This window comes from Pterocles gutturalis, unplaced genomic scaffold (assembly GCF_000699245.1).
Source record: "Pterocles gutturalis isolate BGI_N339 unplaced genomic scaffold, ASM69924v1 scaffold48797, whole genome shotgun sequence".
In the NCBI taxonomy this organism is placed as follows: domain Eukaryota; kingdom Metazoa; phylum Chordata; class Aves; order Pterocliformes; family Pteroclidae; genus Pterocles; species Pterocles gutturalis.
The window spans coordinates 1-10,595 of NW_010109483.1; the positions used below are offsets into that span (position 1 = coordinate 1).

The following is a 10,595-nucleotide window of genomic DNA, read 5'->3' on the forward strand; positions in this document are numbered from 1 at the left end:
GGGCTGGAGGAGCCGCTGTGCTGCCGGTTCGCAGCGCTCTGGCACAGCCCGTGGGGGTCCGCACGCCGCCAGGCCCAGGCTCAGCCCAGGCAAGCTGCCAGGCTCCCCGTGCAGGGACCCTGCACCGGCCCAACCCACGGAGCAGGACCCCGGGAGCAGACAGACCCCTCTGAGAGGCACAGCCCAGCCTGTCAGCACCCCCTCCTCAGCACACACAGCTCAACAGGGAGGGGAGAGGAACCACAGCACGAGAGAACACAGCCCACAACAGCTCCCCACCAAGGAAAGCACATAAGCTTAAGAACATTATTTTTAGGATGGGAAATACCAAATTATTTCTCTATATAGTTATTACGCCAACAAGATCTGGAATTGAAGCAGCATCAGTCTTGCCTAGTAAATTATGCAACAGCACAGTTTTTGTTTTGTCATGGAAAAAAGGAAAGAAAAAAAATCCACTGAACAACAAACACTACCTTCCTTCTTGAGATAGAGAATTCCTTCTCACATTGCTTGCAGTGTGTTGCTTCGTCATCCTTCAGCCAGGTATGACCCTGGAAAATTGGAATGAAAACCTCGCCATATATACAACTGAATTTATAAAATAAAATTCAAAGGCAGTTTACTAATGTTGCTGGTATTTTTCAAAAGCCATTTTTTAAAGTAGGATAATGGTGAAATTTGAAGGTGTTACATGAAATGCATATGCTTAGTCAAAATATCCATGAGATGCAGAGTACCTTTAGCGCTTTATTTACTTCTTTAATATCTTCCATCTTCAACTTTGATCTGGAAAAAAAAAATCCCTCTGTATGAAATACATTTGGTTGTGTTCAGTTTTACCTGCCACTGCACTGTCCAGCCACTGAATCTAAACTCTTAATTCTTCAGTCTGCTCCCTCTTACAACGCTGAAAATGAAACTTTGTCACCTTGGGGTTTGGCCCCTGTTCAGTACATACAGAGTGTGGGAAAAGCACAGTTCCACTGCAGGAACTTTACTGTATTGTTTCCTAGCTCAGCCAGCTTACTCATGCAAGGATCTTCCCTCACTTTTATTTCATGGCTGTTCAGTTTCCTATGTAATTGCCTCCTAAAATCCTTAAGCTTACCGATTTCTATAACTGGATACATTTTAAAATTATTTGAATTCATTTGATACTCCATCCTCCAGGTTACGTCACTCACAGGAGTTCAGTTCCAGAACTTACTGGCTGAGATGAAGTCCCATTTCTTGAAGAGCTTGCTCCTGCTCCTCACAGACTTTCTCTAACTGCTGCTTCTCATCTTGCAGTTTTCTCAGTTCCTATAAAATCAAGCACAAAATCAAGTTTTCAGTGTGCTGTTTGACCTATAAGCTAGATCAGTCTGTCCAAACTACTCAAGTGGTTCACAAGAATAAGCTCCTTTACAAAGCTATGTATTTCTAAGGCCTGATTTTTACAATTACATTGGTGAACTATCCATGGGCTCTTGTAGAGCACAAACAACAAAATCATTTAACCATATTTTCCAGAAAGAGAGGAAGATTCAGGCTTTAAACTCCTTGAGCATAGCTCAAATGCAGCAGCCCTGTCCCCACACAAGAGCGTATAGACCCAGACTATAAAACTGTTCGATACACAGGAGCAAATTCTCTTCAGATTAATATGAATGTTCATGCTTAAAAAATAAATTGCATTGAGTTGTTTTCAATGCTTGAAAACGTGTTCTTACTTTATTACATAGACTTGGAAGTCCTCACACAAGTTCTCAACTTGCCATTTCCTACCTGAGCAAGGGTATCTCACCATGGGACAGCTGATGAGCTTTCTGTCCCCAGCTATCCCATCTCAGCTTCTGCTGCTGACTGACGCGCTGCTCACACACCTGCACAGCTACGCAGCGCAGACAGAAACCTCCTCAGCCACCTCTGGCTAAGCTGCTCTCATTGCCTGAGCCCTCTATTGGCATTTCGTGTGAAGACTTGTGTTATGTCAGCCAAGCTTTTCAAACTACTCAGAGGAGAGCGGTACATGAAATGCTCTACCACAGATGCAAACGCTGCCCGGGTTCTAAGTCAGCTTTAATCCTGAACACTGGGCACGTTTGTACTGTGCATACCTTTTTCAGTCCTTCCATTTGTTGCAATTCTGTTTTAAGCAGAGTGGCAGCATCCTTCTCTTGGTGTAGTTCTCTTTGCAAAGTTTGTCTTTGTTCCTTTTCAGATTTTAACTCCTTTTCCAGAGTTGAGCTATTTAAAAATAGTTAATTCTAAGAAACCTTACAGCAGAAAAGTATGCTATAGTGCTTAAGGATAGCAACAGTATGAGAAGATGAAACCTTGTCCAAAAGAGGGGAAAAACTAGAGTGGTGTCTGGGAAAGAACAGGGATGTTATGGCAGCAGACATTAAAAACTGAATTAGTATTTTCAGGTCACAGAAAACAAGTAGCAAGAAGAAAAAACAATCCCCACAAGTACATATTTGACTACCTGTGTTTAAACAGCCATGTCTGAAAAGTGACACTCTACTCTGAACTGTGAAAAAAGCACTTTCTGTAAGTATTAGAAAACTTTGGAGGATTCTCTAAGAACACCAGGATGCTCCCCAACCCCCAAAACCCACTTACATGCTCAGCGTACAAGCATGACTGTATCTGTCTCCTCACTTAGTATAAAAAGTGATTGAAAGCTCCATTGCTAGTCAGAATGACCAGATTTCTACTGGTACTCTGTGCTCTCAATTAGATGTTCTGGAAAAAGCATTTCAAAATCCTCATTGTATCTGTGCACCTTGCACACTTCTGTTAATACTTGCTTAAACCCAATAAAATTCAAATCTACCCCTCTTTAGACCTTAGCACAAAAAAGAGTATAAAGCACTTCTTAAAGAAATGGCAGAAGGGAAGGAAAAAAATCTGATCAGATGAAATACCATTTGCTATCCATCTGGGACATCTGTTGTCGACAAGTGTCAAGCCTGCCAGCAAGCTCTTGCTTCATCTTGTTGCATCTTTCTTCCGCAGCCTGCCTTGCGTTTTCTGCCTGCTGCAATCTACAAAGTAAGGAACATGTACCTTTGTTGTCAATTCATGTATTCCTTACCTACACCCTCTCATTTTGTTCTTTAGATTTACCATACAGATCTTTACAAAGGCTTGAACTGAAAATGCTAGTGGAGAAAAAATTGACTTTTGAAAGAAACTGTTTCTGCAAAAAACCCAAAAGTGAGAGTCATACCTGTTCTTAAACTAAAGTCAATATGTTTTTAAACTGCCTGCCTATGGGAAGAGCTGTGGTTTTCAAATGGGTCAATTATGGGAATGTTTGCCTGGAAAAAGAGAACAGGCAAGCACAGAAAGCGATAAGGAGGAGAAAGGAAAAAGAATGTCATGCTGGTACACATGTGCAAATGTCTACGCTAGGTGTATGGAAGGTCATCCTATACAGGTTTCAGCTGGAAACTTTCTGCTGCTTTCAGTGTTGACTTTTTGAGCTTGTAACTATTACCTCTCTTCCATTTGTTTCATGGAGGACATGATCTCATTTGTTTTCCCTTCAAAAGAAGATATGGCTTCTGTTTTCTGTTGTAATGAAGACTCTGCATTCTGTCAGAATAAGTGAATAGATATTCCAGGTAAGACATTTTAGTTTTTTAAAGCACAAAGTGTTAGTGCTTAATGAAAGTCTGCCACTAGATAAAGAATGTTTAGCTTGTCAGAGGCCATGCCTGAGTCTAAGTGGAATGTACAAATAAAATGCTGATAATGCCAGACCAGACACTGCCCCACTTGTTTTATTAAGAGCTCAGAAAAAAAACCTAACTATACTGAGTTTTGACCTACAAGATCAGCTACAAGCCAAAATCTTCTCTTTAGAAATTATCTTCAAGAAAGAAATTATCAGATTAAAGTAAGAATATAAATTATGTTACTATCGTGATTTGAATGTAACAGCTGCACTGAGTGGGCATGGAACCAGGAAGCTAAAAAAACCCAAAATTAATACTGCTGTTGAAAGCAAAGGCATACCTCAGCACTGGGGCTTCACTGGCCATTGCTGTGCAAGTTTCTGTGCATCTGTGAAGGAGGCAAAAGCCTGGATAAAACCTGAACAGGTGCCAGGAAACAGTCGATAAAAACTGAGAGAAATCCTCTCTGGATTTCTGGCACCAGATATGGGAGGGGCAGTCTAGTTAAATTCCTGCGCCATGATTATTGTGTAAAAAACATCACCACAGCTGCTCTTTCTATTCTCCACTATGTACCCACCTGAGATTTGTGAAACATCTGCAAGTTAATAGCCTTCACTTCTTCTAACTGTTGCCGAAGTGCAACCAAGGTGTCTTGTTTTTCATGAGTATCTTTTTCCAGAAGTTTCATGGCAATTTCCATTTCTGTTTTCATTCCAATCTGTAACTCCAACTCTTTCTCTAGTTCCTTACAAAGAGATTTCCTAGTTACTGCTATGTAGTCATACATCAGGGATAAGTATTTCTAAAACCCATATAACGCCTCCCCCCCCCGCCCCCGCCAAAGAAAACATGTATTACTCTAAAATAATACTAAGCTATGATTTTACAAAATCATTATTTACAAATAATACCATAAATTAGCAAGACCAGAATACCATTTCAGCTCTCCAGATCACACCAGCAGATCTGTATGTACCCTTGCCCTGAAGTGTAGAGCTCAGTGTGTAACTCAGCAGCCTGTCAAATTAATATTCCTCCTGGCAGCTGGAGTTGGGTTGACTTAAGAGCCATTGGCTTCAGCTAGCCTGGGCAACTTCCTCACCAGTTACTAATTAACATTCAGTTATTTGTTCATTGTTGAAGTGACTGTTGTACATATACCATATTTTCCTCCATAAAGACAGTTGCCTTTCTTTGTTTTTATCTTAGTCTCTGCTATAATAATCTTGGTAGGTTCTTAAACAGGGGAAGACTTTTTATTTTCAGCATTTCAAAAGCCCAGATTTCCATTTCTTTACAGACACTGTAAATAACAAATGTCCAGCACCTTGCTTGCAAATCCATTTTGAATTCTGAATAGTTGCAAAAAGTGCCCAGCATATATCTTATACTTGTATTGCTGCCTTAAAGTAGGCACAATCCTATATCTTTCATTTCACTTTTTATAGTTAATTTCCTTACCTGCCTAATTTTTTTTTCTTCTTTCAACTGCTTCCAAACATCACTGTACATCTCATCAAGACCCTGGCGTGACTGCTTGTAAGTATCCAATTCTACTTTTGTATCCTCTTTTGTTACCTGTAAGAAAGATCAGCAAAAAAAAGACACGTAAGACTGCAAAATTTAGGTATTTAAAGTATTCTTCTGTGCTATTTCAAGCAAGATCCTACTGTTTTACAAATAAGCTGGCAAATATTAATAAGCTGAAATGTCAAAGAACAGACTAAAATCAAAAGAAACCACTCTAACACTTTCAATGCTGCCTCCCTTCTGCAAGTACTTAAGTGTGTAGTAGAGAATGGCAAAATCTAATGTCTGTGCATACTATACACAAAACCAGTGATCTACAGAGCAGCACACTGAACTGTACTCAGCATCCAGTTCAACGTGCTTTGGAAACCACTAACTCCAGTTGTTCAAAAGAGATCACTTAGTCTAAGGATCCTCATAATCTTTAAAAAGGCATCCCACCTCTACACTTTTTTCACTCCGTTCCCGAATTAATTCATTTTGTTGTTTTAACTGCTGCTGCTCTTCCTGAAGTGATCCAATTCGGTCAGTTGCTGCTGCAAGCTGTTTACAGAGAGAACATATCTATATTTAATCACTGTACGAGCATGCAACATCTGGAGAAATTCTAAAGTTAGTAGCTCAGCCTTTGTAGCAGGTGCGCTCCTCACTTCCCTTTTTGGCCCTTTTATTCTCCCCAGAAGCTGCCTGACCCTTTTGCAGCCATGCTTGCTGTACAGCTTAAATTAATAAGCCCACCAACATTTGTTCACTTGACTTCTGCTTCATGTCGTCATAGCAGGTGTGCTCCTCACTTCCCTTTTTGGCCTTTTATTCTCCCCAGAAGCTGCCTGACCCTTTTGCAGCCATGCTTGCTGTACAGCTTAAATTAATAAGCCCACCAACATTTGTTCACTTGACTTCTGCTTCATGTCGTCATCAATTAATTACCTTTTGATATTAGCTGTGCAACAAAATGCGTCAGTGTAAAAGGCTAAAACACATCAGGGATCTGTGATATTTGTTCTGGTATGGACTAGAAGGCACACAGCAAGTCAGGGCTGACATTCCCTGGTGGAACCTTACAGCATTTTCAAGTAGAGATACCCTAAAAAGTACTGGAAACTGGACTACATAGGTACAGTCAGAACTCTTTATATATAAAAAATAAAACACCACCACCACCAGAAAAACCAAAACAACCACTATCATGCATGCTGCTGGATTATATTTCAGTTCCCAGCTAGGAAAGATTTACTAATTGAAGTGTGGTTCTTTTCCTTCTCTTTTTTCCAAGTTCTGTTTAATTCACATGACAAATACATACACGTGTATGTGCAGGAGGAAGAGGGACAAATCATGCTCATTATATTGGTATGAATACTTCTGGGTGGAAACACCATTGCAACATAAAAAACTTGACTAAAGAAACCCATCTAACAAATAGGTGCCCAGAAGTATTTTATCAACAAAGATAACTTAGAAGCTTTCCACAGAGCTTTCCCCATGTGCCAATTCATGCCACTCCTACCAACCCCTCCATACTTCACTACTATAAACTCAAATCTTAGGTCTAAGGTATATTCTTAGGGAGTCTTCCCTCTGATGGAGAACAGCTACAACAAATATTTAACAGAGCAGACACAAACCTCTTCCTGGAGTTTTGAATTGGTCTTTTCTAAACAGTCTATTTTGTTCTGAAGATCTGCAACTGTGCAACTGCAGCAAGAAAGAGATGCATAAAAACAATAAAAGAAGTGCCAATGTTCAAAATTTATTCCTATCCTCAACCATACTTTTACCATCTTCTATTTGTTAACAATGAAATAGTTTGGGGAGCTGGCAAAAAACCCAGAAGAAGGATAATTGTCCCTCTTAAGCTCTGAGAGGACCATGCATTTCCCTATTTGGCAACCTGCTGTAGTAGTTGGTAGCCCTGTTCTATCTGAGTTTTTGCAATCTTAACACCTCTGTGATGTTCAAGAGGGTAAAGGAGGCTTGCTCCTTCCACTGAGCAACCTATGCCGGAGGAACACATTCTTCATCTAAGGAATGAATTTCCAGCTGCACTTGTAATAGTTCTCTCTTGAAAAAGTATCCCCCAAATCTTCTTTTAATCACTACCAAGTCTCAAAAAAGTCAACTATTATTACACAGACTTGTTTTCTGCATTCCATATGCCATCAGAAGAGTAAGATTACAAAATGAACTAAGATTTTGGGAAATAATCAGAAAAGGCATTTCAATATCAGACAAAAATCTGCAAGACTGACAGCACAGACATTCAAAGCCATACTGCAAAAGCTAAACAGGACAAGTGTTTGTACATTACAAGACATGAAAATCCCACCTTAGATGTCGGTTAAGTTCTTCTACGTAATGCTTCTGGTCAAGGACAGCTGTGATCCCGCCATCTCTAGTTGCAAAAGTGAGAAATCATTGATTGAGAAGAAACTCCTTCATTCTAAAGTGTTAGTCTGTACTAGGCTTTTCAGCATAGACTTGCAAACTAAGTTGAAACCTTTCCCCTTTTTCTTATAAAAATATTGGTACATTTTTTACTCCAAAACTGATCTCCCCCACAAAGACAGATACTTAATTGAGAGCGTTTCTGAAACAGTGTTCAGAAACAAAGGAGTGATTCAGCAGTGGGTGACCTGGCTGGTCATGTCTCCTAAAACCCAATAAGAACACAACCTAAAATTCTGGGTGCTTTTAATTTGGTCCCAGGTTAAGACACAGACTCTCCACACTGTGTTGTTGTTAAAACTACCATGGGTTCAACCTTTGAAAGTTAGTACTTTAATTTAGCTACAAAAGCTATTTTGAATTCTCTTCTTTGGATGATTAAAAGTTTGAGATGTCTATCACTCGTGCTCCCACAGACTGTCTGACAGGTTAGCTCTACAAAAACCAGAACAATTTAGAATCGCTAATTCACCATACATACTGTTTGTCATCACTGTCCTGTGTTTCCTTAAGGTACAAGGAAAAATCAATCACTCCAACCTGAAAAATACATGTAAGATATTAACACACCTTCACAGTGCAGTTCTGCATAGCAGCAGGCATTACTTTATATTTGGAAAAAGGTAAAAATCTGAAGCGTAAGTTTAGAGAGACAGATAATGCCTATATTTTTCCAGCTCAAGCAAATGTGCAAGCTAGCGCTTGTCGTAAAAGCATCAAAATAACCATCTTCAGTGTGCTCAGCTTCCTAGCAGTTATTAGTTTTGACAGCACTTCCAGAAACTGCTACTTAAAGAGATGGATACTTATATACTTTTTTTTTTTTTTACTTCAGTGTGGGAAACATGACAAGCTTCAACACAGGACATTCTGGATAGAATTCTGGACCCATCTCAGTAAAGTATTTATGGATGTGCTTAATGCTACTAGAGTTTGACACCAGCTGATCATACTTAAGCTTTAAACTTCACCTGGGAATCCAAGTCTTCTCCTTTCAAGCAAAGGTTTGCATCGATAACATTCAGCCCAACTAGCAGACCCACAATGACTGCTCCTTCCTCCTCCATCATCAACGCATCTGGTTCATAAAATTCACTAGAAGAAATATTGTAAGGCATCACTGCACATCAAACAATAATAATGGTACTTCCATCACTGAAATAATATAAACAGTAATGTAGCCCTTAGAAAGCTCAGCTGATCAGCCTCTCCTCACTAGTTTATTGCACAGGACAGAAGATGCAGGACTCTCACTGAAAAATCTTTACTTGTTCCTCTGTAGGTTCATTGCAAAAACAATGAACAACTTGCTCCTCTGAAGGTTGCAAGAACAAGCTTAAAGTTAAACTGGTCAATTAATGACCTTTTACTACAGCAATGCAAGGTTTCAGTGATTCAGTGAATACAATTGACATATGTCTGTACTGTTACCTTAATAGATGCTTATGGTCCAAGAGTACTTTGAGATAATCTGCCAGTTTCTTTTGCATGAGTGCTAGATAAAGCCAAGCCCTTCCTCTTCCCACAGCAGTCCTAAAATTAAAAGTTACATGCTTTGGTAAAAACAAAGCATTTTATTAAGATTATTAGATTTGTGCAATACAAAATTCTCCCTTTAAAAATGGAGATAGAAGTTGTTATTTACTAAAAAATAAATTTAAAAACCCTGGGGAAATTAAGTGTTGTCTTCAGAACACAGAAGAATTTAAATATATCCCATTGCTTCAGTGAAGGGAAAGTATATTGTAAAGTCTTCCTAACTTGGAAAGACATACATATTTTCAACTACCACCATAACCCAACTATTGATACATCCTAGCACTAAAACTAGTCTCTTTCCATCATCATGAATTACCCAAATTAACTACTACTAGCACATGCCCAAAATGAGACAAAGCCATAAAAGCCTGGGAAAGAAAATAAAATATCTGTGAAGAGTTTATGGTTATTTTTAGTAAGGTTATTGAAGTCTCCAAATGCTGTTTTTAATCAGACAGCATTGTTTGAACCAGAAGCACTGAGCATTTTGAGACGTCTTTCTTAGAGAAGTCAATGCCTCCTACATACCACATTTTTCTCTTTGGAAACAAGGACTCATTAAGGAAGGCAAAAGACTACACAAAGGCTTTTTTTTCCCCAGCAGTGTAAGTGAAATGCATCATCCCCAACAATCAACTTACTTCAATTCTGGCAGATTTTTAACACTAGTTGCTATATCTGATGCTTCAGGACAAAGTTTTTCCACTAGCTCCAAAGGACCAAAAAATGATTTGTTCTGTCCAATAAAAGTCTTCTTCACTAGAAGGAGTAGGCAGAGAAGTTCATGAGGAAAAGCGACAGGCTTCCAACTCCAGAATTACAAATTTTAGTCTGTGTTTTACCTCGTCCTACCAGCTGTCAACAGAAATGGGGCGTTAAAAATACCCTGACAGTTCAGGAGGCACAGAAGATGGTATATGAGAAGGTAACTACACAGTTGTGTCTGTAATACCGACCAGCATCACACGATGTGTAACGTCACACACAAGTCAAGCTGGAGACACAGCGAGACACCACACAGACCCATCTGTCTGTGGGGGGCCAGCACCCACCTTTCAGGCCGTGCTTGAGGCAGTGCTCCAGCACCACGAAGAACTGCTGCAGGGGCGGGAAGTCGGAGTCCAGCGTCCGGCCCAGGCTGAGGGCTGCCTGGATGAGGGTTCTGATACTGAGCTTCATCATGTTCATCAGGTTGGCGCGCTCCTCCATGGCCTGGCACCGCGCACCTGGGCGGGGAGGGACACGGGGGGGAGAAAGAAAAGCTGGTTTTAGAAACGCACTCCTCCGGATCCCTCACAGCGCTGACAGGAGCGGGGCCTGCCCGCCTGGGTCTCCATCTTGCCGAGGTGAACGGCCTGAGAAGAGCCGGGTACAGGACATGGGCCGGGTGAACCCCCCGCAACA

General features: G+C 40.3%; 1 protein-coding gene across 1 annotated transcript; it reads right to left on the reverse strand.

Annotated features, from left to right (window-relative positions):
* Positions 1–476: 476 nt before the first annotated feature.
* Positions 477–10,410, reverse strand: LOC104461403 (RUN and FYVE domain-containing protein 1-like; the record flags this gene model as incomplete). The annotated part of the gene is made up of 16 exons (XM_010072990.1): positions 10,244–10,410; positions 9,833–9,950; positions 9,084–9,185; positions 8,624–8,747; positions 8,134–8,192; positions 7,534–7,599; positions 6,833–6,902; positions 5,646–5,747; positions 5,136–5,210; positions 4,252–4,419; positions 3,491–3,588; positions 2,916–3,035; positions 2,103–2,232; positions 1,211–1,305; positions 741–789; positions 477–554 (listed from the first exon to the last, which is right to left on the reverse strand). Coding segments are annotated over exons 1-16 (1,611 nt in total), but the record flags the coding sequence as incomplete, so codon positions are not given.
* Between the last annotated feature and the right edge of the window lie 185 nt (positions 10,411–10,595).